The 19,832-nt window shown below is 46.4% G+C and overlaps 1 protein-coding gene across 1 annotated transcript in view; it reads right to left on the reverse strand.

Moving 5' to 3' along the window:
- The window catches only part of spock1 (SPARC (osteonectin), cwcv and kazal like domains proteoglycan 1), a 37,186-nt gene extending 20,739 nt beyond the window's left edge, over nucleotides 1-16,447 (reverse strand). The window contains exons 1-3 of the mRNA XM_047051624.1: nucleotides 16,365-16,447; nucleotides 4,456-4,570; nucleotides 1,193-1,325 (exon numbers count right to left, since the gene is read on the reverse strand). Of these exons, the coding sequence (XP_046907580.1) occupies nucleotides 1,193-1,325; nucleotides 4,456-4,570; nucleotides 16,365-16,422 (306 nt within the window). The 5' untranslated portion in view covers nucleotides 16,423-16,447. The remainder of the gene's footprint in view (nucleotides 1-1,192; nucleotides 1,326-4,455; nucleotides 4,571-16,364) is intronic.
- Between the last annotated feature and the right edge of the window lie 3,385 nt (nucleotides 16,448-19,832).

The raw sequence follows: 19,832 nt of genomic DNA on the forward strand, positions 1-19,832 counted from the left end.
GTGAGTGTCTCAGTGTGTGTGTGTGAATGTCTCAGTGTGTGTGTGTGTGCGTGTAATGGGTGTGTGTGCCCAGGAGGTTTAACAACCAACTCCCCCAACAAGAGGAGGACTGATTGATCCCTGTGTGGCTCTGTGGCTCAGCGAAAACCCAGATTAGTTTGTGTGTGTGTGTTGCGGGACGCATTTGGCTATTAAAGGTCTCAGATTCCCTAGTTCTGTTATGACCGTAAAGGTGACGGGTGAGGGAGTGGGAGGAGAGATCATTGGAGAGGTGATAGAGAGAGGGAAAGTAAACCAAACAGAGAAGAGAAAAGGAGGGAGAAGAAGGAGAGGGGGTTACTTTTTTCTCACTCTCTCTCTCGCTAAACGAGGGAGCCCAGAATCAAATCGCAGTGGCAGACATAGTTCATTCATGAGGCCATCCATCATGGCTGACGCAGTCATTTACGAAACGCCGTCATCCCCAAGCAACCACCAGGGGTGTGTATGTGTGTGTATTGAGGCCATTTATATGTATCCATGGAATAGTGTGTGTGTGCGTGTGTATGGGTGTGTGCATGACTGTGGTATGAGTGTGAGTGTGTGTGTGTGTGTGTGTGTGTGTGTGTGTGTGTGTGTGGGTGGGCGCGGAGAGGAGAATGAGAGGAGGACTGGTGATGAAGGGTGGCAGAGGGTGGCAGAGGGTGGCAGAGGGTGAAGGGAGATTTTCCAACCGAGAGATCACTGTGGTGACAGTCAAGTGTGATATCTGACCCTGTTCTCAGTTTATGATGGAGGAGAGGAGGAGGAGAGAGAGAACGAAAAAAAGAAAGGAAGAAGACAATTGGGGGAAGGGGGGGGGGGGGGTTAGGCAGCTTGTTATTACCAGATACAATAGTTCAAACTGAAACAACAGGGAGCTGGAAACATGATTATGGTGATTACGAGAGCATGCTCCTCACAGGGGGAGAGAGCAAGAGAGGGAGGAGAGAGACCGAGAAGAAGAGGAGAAGGTGAAAGAGAGGGGAGGTTTGAAAGCAGTGACAAAAGAGAAAGAGTAGAGAAAGAGCACAGTAGGAAGATGATACAGGAGGTAGCTGCTATGATATCTGAACAAAATACATAGAAGAAAGGAGGGGCCGAGGAAAACAAAAGCCAGAGACACAGAGAGAGAGAGCGGTTCAGAGAGAGAGGGGAGGTGTGGACGTCTCACCTTGGAGGAGTAGGTGTGGCCATCAGAGCCACACACTGGGCTGGGGTGGATGACAGGGCACGGCCTACATGTCCCATGGGCCCCTGCTGCAACCAGGTGTTTGTGGGCCAGACTTCCTTTACGGGGCTTCACACTGGATAAAGACAAAGAGAGAGAGAGAAAGAGGGAGAGAGACAAAGAGAGATATAGACAAAGAGGTAGAGCAAGAGACAGAATGAAAAAAGAGAAAAGAGAAAAAAAGTGGAAAGAACGATTAGACAAAGGATGTCACGACATCCGTCCATTTTACAGAACTCTTTGTAGGAATGACAACCAGCATTGACAACTCCTTTCTCTGTTGTATTCCGATACTATCATTTTTGTCAGAGCCCTTTTGTTCAGGAAAGCAGACTTGGAAAAAGCTCACAAATAATACAATAAGTGCAAATCATTGAAACTTCTCCAGTCTGAGAAAAAGAGAGAGACAAAGAGAGACAAAGAGAAAGAGAGAGGTAGAGAGGGATAGGTAGAGAGAGAGAGACATCAGAGGAAGTGTGTAATAGTAGCAAGGGTCAGAGAGAAAGAACAGGACAGAAATCTGTCTGTCGTTGCTTTTTTATAATGAGCATAATCACATCTGATTAAATCTGCCTGCTAAGTGCTCCCTCTCTCTGTCACTTTCTCTCTCACTCTTTCTCCATCCACCAGCCACAAGGCAATGACATCTAGGTGCGGACAAAAAATAGAACTGACAAAAAATGGATACTCTTTCGAGACAATTACCTCACTCTCACATATTTGGTACATTGGAGGACATCAACACAACTTAAGTTAACAAAGCTGATTTGATTCCTTGCTTCCCTTAGAACACTGTCACAAATCTTTGACTGTAAAATCCCAACGTTGTCGAGCCAGACACCTCGATGGCTATAATTATTAAACTTGGTAGTTGTGACAGGAAACATTTGAATAGCAGATTAAAAATGCAAAGACGGATTCTGCCAAGAAAGCTCCCTGTGAAGAGATGAGTCATTATGGAGGATGAGGCAGTCAAATGTGCAGGTCGGTTATAGATGAGCATCTATTCAATTCTTTTTTTTTCAGTTTTCTTTCACTCACTCTTTCTCTCTGTCTCTGTCTCTTCTCTTCTCTTTTAACCCTCCTTTCTAGTATTTCCCCGCAATCTTTTTTGCAGCTACTTTGGCAAAATGGTGGGAATGTTTGAATGTGTGTGTGTGCTGGGGGAGTTGTGTGTGTATGTATTCAAATGTGTGTCTCCCATAGTTGGTATCTCGATATCCCACAACTTGTTTAAAACACAAGAGAAAAGAAAAATAATTTATGAGAGATGCACATCTAACTAGGGTTCCAGTGTGTGGAAAAATGAATGTGTGTGTGTGTGCATGGGTGGTTGTGTGTATGTGCGTGATTGTGTGTGAGTGGGAACAGGGGAGGGCTCACAGACCACCTGGGGAGAACATGCTGTGGTTCTCTCCCTCAAAGAGAAAACCACAGAGAGAGAGAATGCGAGAGAGAGAGAGAGAGAGAGGGAGAGAGGGGAGAGAGAGAGAAACAGAGAAAGAGAGAGAAACAGAGAGAGAGAGAGAGAGAGAGAGAGAGAGGGAGAGAGAGAGGGAGAGAGAGAGAAACAGAGAAAGAGAGAGAGAGACAGAGAGAGAGAGAGAGAGAGACAGAGAGAGAGAGAGAGAGAGAGAGAGAGAGAGAGAGAGAGAGAGAGAGAGAGAGAGAGAGAGAGAGAGAAAGGAGCGGTGGGAGGAAGATGATTGGGTAAGAGATCAGAATGGTAGAATATGAACTTGTTAGTCTGTGTAGAGTGTGTGGGTGTGGCGTGCGTGCATGTTGGTGTGGGAGTGGGTGGCGAGGTCAAAAGTAAAATAGACCCAGCACTCCTCTCTCTCTCTCTCTCTCTCTCTCTCTCTCTCTCTCTCTCTCTCTCTATCTCTCTCTCTCTCCCACCTCTTTAGTCCGAAGTGGTCTCTGTCCAGTTATGTATCCATCACCATGGGCACTCTCTTGATTTCAATGGCCTCCTGGAGATTATGTCTACCCTGGCCACTGTGTGTGTGTGTGTCCCTATCCCACTGTGTGTGTGTGTCCCTATCCCTGTGCTGTCAACCAACACCACCTCTTCCTCTCGCAGCAAGTGTCCTTTCTTAAACCCCGGTTCTCTTCATTAAGGTCTACAGTTTGACAAGTCGCACACACTTACACACAGACCAACACAGCTGGATGGTGTTACAGTTAAATTAACACTAAGTGATTTCGACAAAGCCCACCAGGTAGATTAACCCATTCTTCTCAGACAATGTCAAACCTAACAACCCCTATGCCTCAAGAAGTATTATGTTATACTGAGCCCTAAAAGGGCTGCCCCGGACTTTAATTTGACAACACAAGGTGTGTGACTGTTCTATTTGATTCTATCCTGCCATTGCTCTAGTGCTGGCTTAACTCCTCCAGTTACGTTTACACATCCACGAGGCGTCCGTAATTATGAGTAAGTAGCAATTACTACCACTCTCAACGGCCGTTGCATAATTAATATTTGTATCAAACTGAAGAGGACCAGGCCCAGAGGGGACGCCAGCACCCTCCTCTTCCTCTCTGGACCTTCTCTCCACTTTCATCCTTTCCTCTTCTCCCTCACCCACTCATCCATCTGCTACTCCCTTTTCTTCACTCCCTCCTCTCCTTTCTTCTTCTCACCTCGCATTGCCCTTTTTTCCCTTCCCCTCTCTTCTCCTCCCACTGTTCTCTCTCAGAGAGCTGTGAGACCAGCATGGAGGCTTTTCCACCAATCAGAGGCTTGTTGCCAGGTCATGGTTGGAGAGGTTGAAGAGCAACAGGAGGGAGGATGGACAGTAGGAGGCTGATTTCTGGATACACATATGCACATACACACAGTTACACACACACATTCACAGGCTGTGAGGGTGGCATCCAAACTTAGTCCTGAGTTAGGGAACACAACATATCTGGATGTTTTGGATGAACAAACTGCCCTCTCTACAAAACAGGTATTGTCATCTTCGCCCGTCCAGAAGGTTGCTCCTGTCATCTGTTTTTCTCCAGCAGGGTGTGTGACTGTGTGTGTATGTTACTGCAAGAAAGAGAGTGTGTATACATGTGTTTGTATGTTTATCTAGAAAGGGAGAATATACATGTGCGTATTTGCCTAATCATATCTGTATCTGTTACCTGTTTGTGTGTGTGTGTGTGTGCATGCGTACGTGTGTACATGCATGCACATCTGTATGTCTTACCTGTGTGTTGGCTGATTGTGGTTGGTGCAGATGGCAGTCTGGTAGTCATGGCTGACACAAACTTTGTGAGTGGGGCAACGCACCTTCATGCAAGGATCCTTGGTGGCATCCAGGCCTATGGAGAGAGAGAGAGGAGACGCATGGATTTAAGAAGCACACACACAAATTCCAGGATGCATCAAATTGACATCAGTTCATCCCAGAACCAGATGCCACCAACAGTCCATAACTGTCCAACCAACCTCTACTAATACAACACAACTGTCATCGACCTCAGAATGTTACTGCATGTGGAGGAAAGATGACTAGAAGAAGAACAAGTTGAAATGAAGAGAGGTAAAAAAGGAGGTATAAATAGGAGCAGATAAAGAGAGTGTTTTCGAAGTGTGTGTGTGTTCGGGTGCGCATGTGTGTGTGACTAACGGAGTGACTTTCCACCCTGACACACTGACTCTCAGAACGCCCTACTGTCGACTTCCACATCAATCTCCACGGCAACATAATCGCCGAGGCAGCGAGTCACAGGTGGACAGCGTCCAAGGTGACGGAGATCAAAGCCAGGGGATCATTCCGAGCGTCCTGTCATTTCACGCTACGCTGAAGACGCAAACACACCCACAGAGGACAGAGGGAGAGGAGAAAGATGGGAAGAGAGGGGAGAGAGAGAGGTTGATGGAAAGCAAAATGGAGAGAGGGACGTGAAACAGGAGGGAAAGAAGGACCATGAACAAAGAGAGAGAAAGAGACAAAGAGAGAGATGGTAGAGGACAATGAGAGAGAGAGAGGAAGAGAGAGAGACACTGTTAAAAAGAAGAGGAGGGTAAGAGAGAAGAGAGAACCTTCTAGAAAGCCCAGGAAGAGGCGGCCATACAGTCATCTTCAATCAGCTCTACGGCTTCCTGCTATGTACTTGAAGGAGACAGATAACACAATATAATCAAACAGCGTGTAAGTGTTCTGTCCAGCATTAGCAGCAGCCTGCCAGCCTGGATCAGATGTGTGTGATGCAGCAGAAGATGCTTTGGACAGTCCATCGCAATCGCTACCAACGACCCCAGAAACCCAGGCGACAACAAACTCAGAGATCAAAGGGAAACCAAAACAATAGTGGGCTTGAGCTTGTCTTGGTATTCATCTTCACCAGATGCTACAAGATGGGGAGTAAAGACACCCACTCTCTGAAATCCCTAATAACTTAAAAGGCTACAACTAAATTACTCAAGGCCAATGTTCGGCTTAGCCTTTCGAAAACGTAGTTAGCATGCCTGCTAACTTCACAACAGTGAGTGGATGGATCTTAGCCAAACAGGCTAATGGTGCGTGTTTGTGTGTTTGTGCTTGCAGCAGTGTCTGGCGTGCCGCACGTGATGTGAACACGACAGATCCTTGAAGGCTCTTTGATGCGGCGAACACACGCTAAGCACACAGACAAACACACGCACAAACAATACCAGAGTTTGAAATCATAAGGAAGCTTGTTGTAGAACCTGGACCAACCACTGTCCTTTTGTGCTTCTCCTGCAGCTTCCCACTCTGCACTAAATAGAAAGCAAGACAGGTAGAACTGGTCTGTAAATATATGGAACTGCCAAGAAATGTCAATCTATATATCTTCCTCTTGTACCTCCTCTATCTTCTTTCGATCAGACACACACGCACACACACATTTGCCCGTTGGAGGACGTGGCGTGCAAGGCGTGGCGTCTATCAGCGATGGCGGAAACTCATCCGATTCCTCCCTCGCTCTGAAAATGAGTTTCTCGCCGTGAGGGAAATGAGAGATGAGAGCTGGACGGGGGGCCGGCAGGGTTGGAGGGGATCTGGTTAACAAAGAGGGTCGGAGGACAACTGAGGACAAATACAGGAGATCTCCGTCTGTGTGTTCTCAGCCAAATTAGGCAGGAAGACATTCTGGACATTGAAATGGTAAGGAGGAGAGGGGGTGGAGGGGATCTGAAACGAGAGGAAAACAAGGAAAGGAAAAGAAAGGATAGGGAAAGGATGAAGGGGAAAGGGGAGGAGAAGATGAGAGGAAGTGGAAAGAGGAGAGGAGAGTGAAATAGATAATAAAGGAGAGGATGTAAGAGAACAGGGCAGGGGAGAGGAGGGCAGAGGCGAGGAGATTAGAGGAGAGAAAAGAGGAGAGCCCTTATCTGTCTATCCCAGGCTTGAGTGAGCAGCACTGGCCGTTTAAGCAACCAATCAATTCTAATGCAGGAGCACTGCACCACGTTAAGCTATCTTTCTCTCTCCCTTTCTCTCATGCACACACTCACAAACACACTCCCTCTCTCACTCTTCAATTCACCATTTCTCAGTCACTCTCCCTCCCATTCTACCACATTCCCCCTTACACTGTAGCAAACCCCTTCTCATTTCTCTTACTGTTTAACCCCGACAGCAACTCTCTCACCAACTTACTTTCTCTCTTTTCTCTTGCTCTCTCGTTCACAGACACGTGATGCACGCCACACGGCCATACCGACGGAACAACTTCACTTTCCAGGCTCCGTCAGGATGGTTGTTACCGTGGCGACGCTACGTGCCAAATGAAATAGCTGTGGGGGCTAGGTCATCCGATGAACAAAACAAAAGACAGATGCTAAGTAAACGGATGAGGAGAGGTAGGTGTGACATGAGACTAATCGCTGCACTGTAAAGGTGGGATGGGGTGCTGCTTAGCTGGCGAGAGACAGAAAGGGGGGTGGAGGAGAGAGAGGGAGGTGAGAGAGGGAGGGAGGGAGCTAGAGGGCCAGGGTCAGAGAACGGAAGGGAGACGAGGGAGGTTACGAGACTGTGTATGTGTTTGAAACGTATCCCACAGTGTGCCATCAAAAAGGCAGGTTGACGTGCGAGCGACAGCTGTCGAGAAACAGACACAGCGCTAGAGCTCGTCTCTCCTGACACACACACACACCAACGTGTTCAGAATACGCAGATCTTATACACACACACACCAACGTGGTCAGTACACACACATCCTATATACACACACACCAACCTGTTCAGTACACACACATCCTCACATACACACACACACACAACTTACCAAGCACATACATCCCCAAACACACCAACCCCAGTGTTTGCATGTGAGGTTGATAGCTTGATTGACACTCCCTGGGGGGCAGTAACAGTGTCTGCGCACAGATGGCATTGAGTTGGCATGGGCACTTAAGAGAGGGCACCAGTACTGGGAGGAGGGTAAGAGTGGCACTATGAAGTGTGCAAGGCCTCTCTCAGTGTTGAATATTACATACCTATCCAGTGTGTCTGGGTTTTTGTTTGTCCTCTTTTAGCTAGAACATCGCTACTCATCTGACAGACAACTTAATTACAAACCCCAGTCACCTTGAAACTCTGGTGGGACATCAGAGATAGGGGGGCTGTGTGGGAGATTCACACACACACACACACACACACACTGGTGAACACACACACACACACACTGGTGAACACACACACACTGGTGAACACACACACACACACTGGTGAACACACACCCACACACCCACTAAAGTAGACACACCGACTGTGGAGTACAGAAGCCCATTACATTTTCATTTCTTAAATAAGAATGCACTTTTTGTTTGCTCTTATTCACACCACACATAAACACACACAACTTCACACGACCACAAATACACAGCCATTAACACACCCATTTACACAAAGGTCAAGGTAATCATTAAAGCTTGGCACATACTGATTATAAATCGACTGCAAAACTGAGAGCAAATTTTATGCCACAGTTGTTAATCACTCCTTATTTCTTTCTAGTGTGTGTCTGTGTTTGTGTATTTGTGGGTTTTGTCCATAATCTCAGAAAACAATTTGCTATATAAGGCCTTCACTAAGTAAATTTCACAAAGGGATGGGCTATTTGTCATTTTAAGATAAAATACCCAGGGCCTCATTTATTAACATTGCGACCGCAGCTTAATCTGCGCCTTTGCCCAACCGCAAATAGTGGACGATGTATTTCAATCAGCGCCCATTAGTGTTAATTAGCGCGCCGTTAAAAGATGGGAAAAATCGCCTGCATGTTACTGCTACCATGGGTGATACAAGGAAAATAAAAATATACACGCCCACTTTCCCTTATACCCTCCCAGCAGTGGTAATCCGCGTTTTTACTCAAGTGCACGGTGTAATGTCTTTACCCGCTATTTCACGCCTGAAATGGGCGCAATCCTGTTAGTAAATGAGGCCCCCAGTGTCCATAGCCTGTAACACATACTGGTGTTGGAGTTTAAACACATCTCTTGATCACATACACACAAACACATGTACTGCTGTACAAAACAGTGTTTTCTTCACTGTTTTTACAATTTATTTCGTGATAACATCTTTCTAGTCGTCTAGAAAATCTTGAACTTAGCTTGAGTTTTACCATTCCTACATACATGGCCCCAAAATATGTTCATTCACGTACAGACTTCCCCGGTGTGACATAGATGTTTTTAAGACCCTCTCACAATCCAGTTCTCAGAACCAATTGAACATGGATAATGTAATGACTTGAGGTTCATGTATTGATTCAGGTATTGATTGGCCTAAACCATCCACCTCCACAAAATCTTCTGGGACTGTAGCCTTCCCACATGGTATCCATGGAGACCTGAGGAGGCAGAGGTTATGGCTGGTGAGCAAAGCTGGAGGGTTGCTTCTCTGTTCTCCCACGGCAACCCACTGCAGTTACAGAAGGAGGAGCAAGGAGTGTGTGTGTGTACGGTAGGTGAGTATGTGTGTTTAGACAAGTATGCCGGCAAGAGTGTGTAGATTCTGTGTATGGGTGTATGGCTGTGTAGGTGGACACGTGTGTGTTTTTAATGATATCCTACTCCAAGAGACAATTGGAGTTCTTATAGCTTGTCTGTCATATTTCATTTCAATCGCAGTCGAAAACATCAGAATATTTCATCAACTTACATAAACTCTGACACAGGAAGATCAATATTGTTATGGTATGTCTGTGTGTGTGCATGTGAATGTGTAGAAGAGTTATTAGTACAGTCAATGCACCTTGCAGTGTCAGAGTTGATTTCACTATTTCACACTGGGGTTAATAATGCAGATATCTCTGAGGGATGATCTTCTCTAAAGCAGAACTTAATTCTCCTCTCTCCTCTTCTCCACTACTTTATCCCCATCCCCTCCCCTCCCTCCCTTCCACCAGTCACCCTCTCCTCTCACCTCCTCTCCCCACCCTCTCCTTTCCCCTCCCCTTCTCACCTCTTCCTCTGCCCTACCCTTCCACCCCTCCTCACAACCCCTCTCCTCTTGGGATCACTCAAGCCTTAAAAACAGCCCCATTAGTATTTAATGGCTACAGCAGTTTCTACAGCGCTCCCCACTGAAAACACATTACAGTAGTGCTTTAAAACTCCATTATAAGAGAGGTTAAAAGTGCAGCGGACCCTGACCTCTCCCTCCCAGATTCTGGACTCAATGCTTTGGGTTCCTCACTCCCTCGTAATATGGTGAGGAGAGGGGGGGAGAGAGAGACTAATGGATAGAGAGAGAGGAGAGAGAGAGAGAGAGAGGAGAGAGAGAGAGAGAAGAAGAGAGAGGAGAGAGGAGAGAGAGAGAGAGAGAGAGAGAGAGAGAGAGAGAGAGAGAGAGAGAGAGAGAGAGTAAGCAAAAGGGAGAAAGAAAGAGAGAGAAAATGAAAGAGGAAAATGAAACATTATTTCACATCATTTCAGACCTGGACTGTGGCCAGAAACCAGCAAAATGATTGGACGATAGGGATGGGAGGAGTCCAGGACAGACAGGTCTGACTGCCAACTGGCCTGTTAGAACAAGATGACCTCAAATTAATTGCTACTGAACTGTATGCGGCTGTGCAAAGGCCTGTGTGTGCGTCCCTCCCTCTGTTCTTGATTCATGTCAAGGTTACCGGCAGCAGGACGCTAATCCCCAATGCTACACAGACGGCATCAGCCCCATGGACCCTGACACTGGCGGAGGTGTGTGTTTGTGTGTGAGAGAATGTGTGTGTAGCTTATATACAGTAAATATAACAGTAGTGATGTTTTTCCTAGCACATAAAGCGATGGGGATTAGAACAAAATAAGACTAAACACACACACACACACATTATGTCAGGATCCAGAGGGCATAGGAACCGACTATAATTTCTTTTGTTGAAATACAGTAAATGAAGTCTGTCGTTCCTAGTCTAGAGCAATGACTTAATTAAAATGTATCAACATGGTGTGCATTCTCCCTGAGCTACCCAGGAGATGTTCTGAGGACTGATACAGATGCCCAGAATAGGAGAGTAGCTTTCATTTGTAGCTGCATTGCATCATGGGACAGGGGGGATCGCTGACTTAGTGGAGGGGCTGTCCTTGTCCCAGCTCTAGGTCTCTGTCCTCTGGTCGTTTGTTTTCTTGAAGAAGAGACAGAATAAAACAAGTGCTTGAACAGCTCCCTGCAGACTCTTAATTTGAAAAGCGAGCATTTCTTTGAGGCTTGGATGCGCTAATTAAAAAGGTGCTTTTTACTTTCTCATCTGGGGGGTGAGAGACTGAGAGGGTAGGAAGTGAGAAAGAAAGATAAAAATGAAGGAGGAGAACATTGGCAAACCACTTTGGCTTGAATAATAAAATAATTATATACTGTATATATACATATACACAATTCATAAAAACAACTTCTTTCCACTTTGTTTGGTGAGAGGTCCTGGGGGGGGCTTGTGTTTGGCCTGCATGGCCATGGGGAGTGAGGGATGAGGGAGGGATGAGGGAGGGATGAGAAGGAAGACGAGATAGAGGGATGAAAGAGCAAAGAGAGCCTCTAGGGAAGTCGACGATTTGAACAGAATTAAATGGCGAGAAATTGAAATATTGAATACATTTTGGAGTAATATTATTCTGTATGTAATTGAAGAATAGACTAGATAAACAGGAGTGCTATACAGTCCAAACGTAACAGAATAAACCCTAGTGGCTTAATAGTGTGAAAGAGCTGAATGCAGAATGGAATACTTCTGGTACTAGGATGGAGAGAGAGAGAGAGAGAGGGGAGAGAGAGAGAGAGAGAGGAGAGAGAGAGAGAGAGCGAGAGAGAGAGAGCGAGCGAGCGAGGAGAGACAGAGAGAGAGCGAGAGACCAGAGAGAGATCAGAGAGAAACAGAGACATAGAGAGAGACAGAGAGAGAGAGAGGAGAGAGAGAGAGATGAGAGAGAGAGAGAGAGAGAGATAGGAGGAGAGAGAGGGAGAGAGATAGAGAGAGAGAGGAGAGAGAGGAGAGAGAGAGAGAGAGAGGAGAGGGTGAGGGAAATAAAGGGGGGGGAGTGAGACCCAAAGCCCCATGGATGTTTTCCATCCCTTTCCAACTGCGAATATTCATCACTGTCAGACTGGCTTGGAAGCTACATGGGTTCACACGCCACGCACAAACACACACACACACACATACACACACACAGGCAGTGCCTGAATAGCAGCACCTTTTCCCAGAGATCATCTTTAAAGAACTTGAAAGACGTAGAAAAAAGGCCTTTAGCATGCAGCTTCTAAGTTAAGAAGTTTTATGATTTAGGGGATGGGGTGTACAATTGTACTGGTGTTCTGTGTGTGTGTGTGTGTGTGTGTGTGTGTGTGTGTGTGCGTGTAGGTGTGCAGGTCAGTTTTTTGTTACCAAGCCAGTAAGACATTATGTTTGAGTGTGTGTGTGTCTGGGGGGTATTGGCATTGATGGCCCACTTACATCACTTGGAAAATAAACAGAGGCACACAAATGCAAACACACACACACATTACCACGCACACACATTACACGCACACAGTTTGTGGTCCCTTCATTACATTTACTGCTGATAGGTTAAAAGGACCACCATTCACACGTCTCACACACACACAAACATACACTCCAGTTGATTCCCCTTGTAATCATTTGTCACAGCACAGCTATAGGGCCTGACATTTATAAGCATCATAACGTGCCACTGAGAAGCACTTCCATATCTAGAGAGGAGAGATGTCGGAGAGCATCTCTCTCTGAGCTCTCTAGGGAGACACACAGACAGTGTAATGATGCAGCACGCAAACACACACACATACACACTAACATGAATACTATCATACAACATACACAGATACAAGTTCACACACTCCTTTTAACCTACACACACATTAACACCATTATACACAAAATGAGACCATTTTATCACAAATGCAAGCACAAACACACTAGATAAACAAACCCCTCACACACACGTACACACACACACACACCCACCCACCTAGTCCTTCCACAGAACAGGTTATTGGCTCGGTTAGAGCAACAGGCCATTTCATTACGTTCTATCAGTCTTCTCCTCTGCCTCCTGAAATCTGCAATCCCCGCATGGCTGTCTAACGGGAACCCCAAGGTCGCCGGCTGACTGATCACAGCGGCGCGAGGATTGGGAACCAGGTGCAAACGACGTGAGGCAGTGGGCGCGTCAGACCAGTGAAGTACTTAGAGGACAACAAGAGAATGGAAGATCTGGATATGTGTGTGTGTGTGTGTGTGTGAAGGAACTGGGAGTGTGTCTGGGAGTGTGTGCATGTAACTTACACTCTGCCCCAACCAACCAATTATAGCCAAGGACTGGACCACTGCAGATGTACCAGAATACATTTATTTGACCAAGGGCATTGAATACTTATCAACTTGGGGGATAACCAATCAGAGCAGCTACAGAAAGCCATGTGACTCAAGGGGTCAACACAGAGCAAGCCTGTTGGGTGACGCCAGAGGCCCAAGCAGGAGAGGTCAGAGGGCATGAGGGTGTGTGTCAGCCACTCACTAATGAACAGTGGTCTTAGGTATTTTGCTGAAATAACGAGGAGACAAGTTGCAAACATGTGGATGTGCTTGGGTGGGTGTGTGTAAGGAGTGGGAAGGTTGACTTTGTTCTTATTACAGAGTTAGCTTGTAGCCACTGTCCTTCAGCTCTGGATAATTACCTCTGAGATCAAACTGACCCTGGGCCATACAAACACACACATACACACACATGCACAGGCCTAATTCTGATGGACAGGGACTTTGTCGCTGGCACCTCACAAAATGCAATGCCACTGGCATGAATACACACACACACACACACAAGGTTGTGCCCACTTAACATCTCAAACCTCTGAGTCATCCTCTAATAACATATTATTTCAGACAGCATCACACACACACACACACACACACACCCACACACACACACCCACACACACAGACTCCAGACAGCCTGCCTGCTTTGCCAGCTCCAGCTATAGCCTCACCTTCAGTGTCACAGATAATTGTGCTGAGGCCGTGTAGTTTCTGTCATGCTGCCAACACGCTATCATCCTCTCTCACTCACCGTGCAGTGGAACAACACACAATTCATCTGGCACTGGTTGGGTGCATGAGCTTGTTTGTGCATTATTGGCACTGTATGTCCGTCCTGTTTTTGTCAGTGTGTGTGCCCCACCTGTGACAGCCTGCACGGCATGAACTGAAGTCTATCTGTCTCTTGTCGCTCCTCCTCTTTAGCCCGGTAGCCACAGCTTCTATATGCTTTCATCCGGCATTGCATGGGATCGTGTCCTAACAAACAGAAGGGGCGTGCAGACAGACAGGGTTCTGGGGGGGGGGAAACGGCTCACAGAGTCCACGGCATCACCTGAGCCGCCCCGAGTCATCAGGTTTCCACCAGGGCGTGTGTTCATTAAATAAAAGCCCAGTGACTAAGAGCACCGGAGGCCATTTTGGCTCTAGGCTTTTTGGTTGTACTCTAGAGGCAACGCTGGCCTGAGGGCAATGGCCAGATGTTCTGATCCACTGACTCAATGTGTCTGTCCGCTATGTGCGCAGTTACCGGACACAGTCTGATTCTCTACCACTCACTGTGAGAAGAGGAGAGATGAGAAGGGTTTATATGAATTGGATTACCAGTTCAACATGGTTGAAAACATGTTCAAAAAGTTTGTGATGGTTTGGCCCACTCACTCAGTGTTTCTCTCTCCAGTCCTGGTTCATGTGTACACTAATATTGTATTTACAATATTGAGTGCATCTGGGGGCAGCCAGCCAATGACCAGAGGTGAAGGATAATCTGGATTAAGCGGCAATTAAAGTCAGAGCTTCTGCACTGGGTGGATAAAACAGGTCCCTCCCAATTCAAACAAGCTCTTCCTCCTACCTCTCTTTCTAGAAGACTCTCAAACTTACAAAGAACATCAGTTTTTTCCTACCAGCCTGGCAGTCTGTCTTTCTGACTGTTTTCAAGAGAAACTAATACGTGGACATGGCCTTTGAGAAGGCTTGTATGACTCGCAATCACTGAAGCTCAAAATGACCCATTAGCTTGTCTGTCTGTTTTAGTTGTTTTACAAATCTATTCATCCATATCTACCTGTGTATCTCTTCATCTGCAAACCTGTCAGGCAGACAAGATATAATCTACTGTTCTTTCAATTTGACGTTGATTCACTCGGCCTTCCAGCCTGTTTGACTACATCAAGATATGAATTTATTTTATGCTGTCATTGAATGATCATGTGAGTGTACTGCATGTGGGTGTTTGCTAGGGACACAGAGAAGGGCAGTGTGTATGTGTGTGTGTTGGTATGTGAATTTGTGTGAGGGTGTGTGCATAAATGTACGTTTGTGAGTGTGTGTGTGTACCTGGACCATGTTTTTGCATTTACTACACGTCGCTGGCCATTCTGGCTGCTTGCAGGAAAAACCCATTTGCACACTGTCTTTGAAGCCTCCTCTTTCAGAAGCAATACCTGTGGAATTCCAAAGCAGACCAGGCCATATCGGGACAGACGAGGAGAAACTGACAGAGACAGACAGACAGATTAGCTAGAGCATGTCCCCATTTTAAGACTGGAGAAATCTACAAAGAAGAAAGTAACAAAACACTAATTCCCTTGGCACAAAGTCCTTTTCTCCCATTCTGTAGCACCAGAGAGGAGACAGGAGCATACTCTTCAGGTTAGTTGGGCTACATGTATCAGGGTGTTCTTGAAGAAAGAAAAGGTTTGTAATTCATACTACGTTTGAGCAAACCCCACCACTGATGGGATTTTAATTCCACTACACCTACATCAGTTTGCTTAGCCCGCTGGCGTCATGTTAGCCCACGCTAAACTACAAAACCACACACGACTATCACAACTGTGGACGCCTTTGCAATGACATGCTAACTGTGGCACACCACTGGTCTTTAACATACCATGTTACTGCCTCCACACTAGCATGCCACAAACTGCCAGATTAACCCTGTTTTGATTACCTGTCTGCTAACACACTATCTAGTTGCACTAATTTTTACCTCACGTGTGACGTTTCTCCACACTCATCCACATGAGCTTTTTAAGGTTAGCATTCAGCTAACACACACTAATACTGCACACACGTAAACCTGCACTTAACAGCCACATAATAGCAATCATGTTAGCATGCACTAACAGGGTGTGTAACAGCTTTCATGTTAGCTTGCACTAACAGTCCGTATCTGTATTACTGATGGGGCTGCTTTGATCCTCCTACAGGAATTAGCCATGCTTTACCAGCCACAGATGACAGGAACTGGGGATGTTTATTGCCTCACAGACTCACATCTCCCCACTGTATTGAAGGGATGGCCAGTATTCGGTATTCACAGCAAGAAAACACCGTTCCTAACTAACAAGTCACAAGGTTACTACATACATGTATGTCTTTTATCCTTGTCATGGGGGTTTTCATTAACTGGTTTCACTGACAAAACAAACAATAATATTATTTTTTGACTGACAAAGCAGTTTATTTCTTCCTGGTCTTCCAAATTTGAGAAGACCCAACTTCAGGGGAAAACCAAGCTGGTTTCTAGAGATCTGGTGACACTGTGAGGAAGACAGAACATGACCTCGCTGGTGAAACTCACCATCCTCTGCTTTTCTCTTGACCTGTCCAGAGTGGGGCTTTGGGTCCTGGTTCGACATGTTTAGTGGGCCTTGCCTCGGGTTCTGTGGAACAAAAAGAACCATCAGAAGAAGAGGCTACTCTTTTTTGTGACAGGCAATGTCATATCTACAACATAGTGTGGCTACTTTAAATGCAAACAGGATACAAACAAACCACAACAAATGTGACATGCAACATATGCAAATAGCCACACAGTCAAAGCCAGGAACATCCATCTTCCAATTTTCAGAAAGTATATATTTGCACCAAAGCCAAAAAAGGAATTACGCAAACTGAGTAGTCCAATGCCTTAAAAGGAATAAATGTGGCAGTACACAAACACATTAATCCATCTATTCATACAAACAAAAATGGACAAATCCATCACACGTAAGCGTGCACACACGCACGTGCTCTCTGTCTCTCTCTCTCTCTCTCTCTCTCTCTCTCTCTCTCTCTCTGTCTCTCTCTCTCTCTCTCTCTCTCTCTCTCTCTCTCTCTCTCTCTCTCTCTCTCTCTCTGTCTCTCTGTCTCGCTCTCTCTGTCTCTCTCTCTCTCTCTCTCTCTCTGTCTCTCTCTCTCTCTGTCTCTCTCTCTCTCTCTCTCTCTCTCTCTCTCTCTCTCTCTCTCTCTCTCTCTCTCTCTCTCTGTCTCTCTCTCTCTGTCTCGCTCTCTCTGTTCTCTCTCTCTGTCTCTCTCTCTCTGTCTCGCTCTCTCTGTCTCTCTCTCTGTCTCTCTCTCTCTCTCTGTCTCTCTCTCTGTCTCTCTCTCTGTCTCTCTCTCTCTCTCTCTCTCTCTGTCTCTCTCTCACACACACACATACGCAAACCAATCATTCAAACCCAGGCTGGGACCAGTGAGGCAGTTCCAGTGCCTCGGGGATAAGTAGGAGCGGAGCGGCCAAATAGAAAAGTACACCAAGTTTTTTTTTGCTCCATTCCCTGGCACAGTTAGGTGCTGGCTTTAACGCCCTCTGATGATTTAATCTCCTAATTCATCCTGCTCCTTTATTTATGAGGTCGGCAGCTTTTGACGAGATGACAGAACCCTGTTTTTCTATTCTTTCCATTCCCTGAAGGACCGACCAAAACCACGTAAGATTTATGAGCGATGGATGAGAGGGAGGGAACTGATGGAGAGAAGAGGAGAAAGAGAAGAGGGTGGCATGGGGTTTACAGCCCAGTCCACTATTTTAATGCACCCTTCTAGTCCAGTCTGTCCTTTCTATTCTGCTTCCTAACCCACCCCATCATTTGCCCTTCTTCCGCCGGCCCCTCTTTCTTTTTTCTCATTACTGAATGTCTATCTTTTCTGTAAGTTATCGTTTTCTTAAGTCGTTTTTCTTCTTTCTTTTACGTCTCCTCACACCACTTTCTTCTGCTGTTTCTATGCCCTCCCTCTCCCTCTCTTTCCTGTCACTGTAACTGCACCTGTCACTCAGAGAACATGGCGTCAGGTGCTGAGCTGTCGACAACCTGGGTGAAAAACGAATTAGTTAGCATTATTTCATTTGTCTTGACTTCGCATTTCTTGTCTTACGATAGGCCGGGCCGGACAGAGGGGAGAATCTATCTTAGGGAGAATCTATCTGTTCTCTCCACTAATCCCAATCTACACATTCCCTGGTACACCACGGTGATGTTATCTACCCTCATTTGATCTACAGTCTTGGATGGACTCACCTCTAACAGTCAGAGCAGCACAGACTTGTGAAAAACATTGATCTGCAGCTTCATTTTGGTTTGAGGCTTGCACTTGCTGTTGTGTTCTCCCTTTGCAAATGGATAGTACTGCGCTGTAGAAATCAATACTGGCAGAAGCTGTGCTCCCTCCCTCCCTCCTGCCCTCTCCCTGGCTCTAACTACTCTCCCTCCTTCCCTACACCCCCGTCCTCATCCCTCTCTGTTTAATAGGGAATTATGGTGATTAAACACGATCGGAAAGCGTGAGTAAGCATGAATGTAAAGGGATAATGCCCTTGGTGTTTTTGTGAGTGTGTGCCTGCAGGCTGCACATTGCTGATTAGGGTGTGCGTGCCAGTGTAGAAGTGGCATCTCCTTGCGTTGTCTTTACGCTTCTATTTACCGTGTGTCTATTCCAAAACGTGTGTGCCTGTGGTCCATTTGTGTGTGTGTGTGCATGATACATAGCTCGTCCTTCTTGAAGCGTCCAGATAAGCGCAGAGGCCGGGGTCAGTGGGAGCGGATCCGGTGTTTTGTTACGATGTGGCCCAGCAACTCATTAAAAGCGGGGCAGTAAACGCCACATCAGGAGCGCCTCGAGAGCGCGTCACAAGCCGCCGCACATTCAAATGAAATGAGATATTTGTTCTCGGGCGTGGACCGCTTCGCTGCCGATGAGGCAGCAGTGGACAGCTATCACACTCGGTTGTTCGCCACATTTGTTTAACCCACGCCTGCTTCCATCTGTATCTTTCTTTTTCTCTATCCAAGCAAAGACCAGGCATTATAGATATATACTGCTGGCTCTATGTGTCTGTGCATTGGATAGGAGGGAGAGAGAAGGAGAGAGAGAGAGAGAGAGAGAGAGAGAGAGAGAGAGAGAGAGAGAGAGGGAGGGAGGGAGGGAGGGAAAACAAACAGAAAGAAAACAGAGAGTAGAAGATTTAAAGCAGAGTATATGTTTCTAAGTGGTTGGTTGTGTGATTATTGAAATCCATTGAAGGCACCATGTCAGATAGACAACAAGCAACTCTCTGAAGACACCTGAGCTATGATGCTGTAGAAAACCCAGTTAAATCTAGCAACCCATTCCAGTCTGGCAACCCTCCATAGGTCCATATCAGGAGGGTGCATCAGGGATCCTGTCTCTCAATCCATACAGGTGACTATAGCAACCAATGATTCAGTCTGCACAGTGATCGAGCCTGAGAGGCTATCACATGCATGCACACACACGCGCGTGCACATACAGAAACACTTGCAGAAACTTCTGCCAAACTTTTACATTAATTGGGTTTGCGTGTGCTGTCAAGGGCAGACAAACACACACACACACACACTAAAGTATGTAATTGTAATAGGATAGCAGCTTTAACACTGTGATATATCCGTTCAAAGACAGATTTTACTCTCCACCTCTCTCCTCTCCAACTCTCTCCTCTCCACCTCTCTCCTCTCCACCTCTCTCCTCTCTCTTCTCCACCTCTCTCCTCTCCACCTCTCTCCTCTCTCCTCTCCACCTCTCTCCTCTCCAACTCTCTCCTTTCTCCTCTCCACCTCTCTTCTCTCCACCTCTCTCCTCTCCACCTCTCTCCTCTTCAACTCTCTCCTCTCCACCTCTCTCCTCTCCACCTCTCTCCTCTCCACATCTCTCCTCTGCTCTCTTCTGCTCCCCTCTGAGTTGCTTCAACTAACCCCTGCTGACTGAACACAGCCTGCTGACTGAATACAGCCTGCTGACTCATCCAGTCATCCCTCTCATACTC

This window comes from Hypomesus transpacificus, unplaced genomic scaffold (assembly GCF_021917145.1).
Source record: "Hypomesus transpacificus isolate Combined female unplaced genomic scaffold, fHypTra1 scaffold_160, whole genome shotgun sequence".
NCBI lineage: Eukaryota > Metazoa > Chordata > Actinopteri > Osmeriformes > Osmeridae > Hypomesus > Hypomesus transpacificus.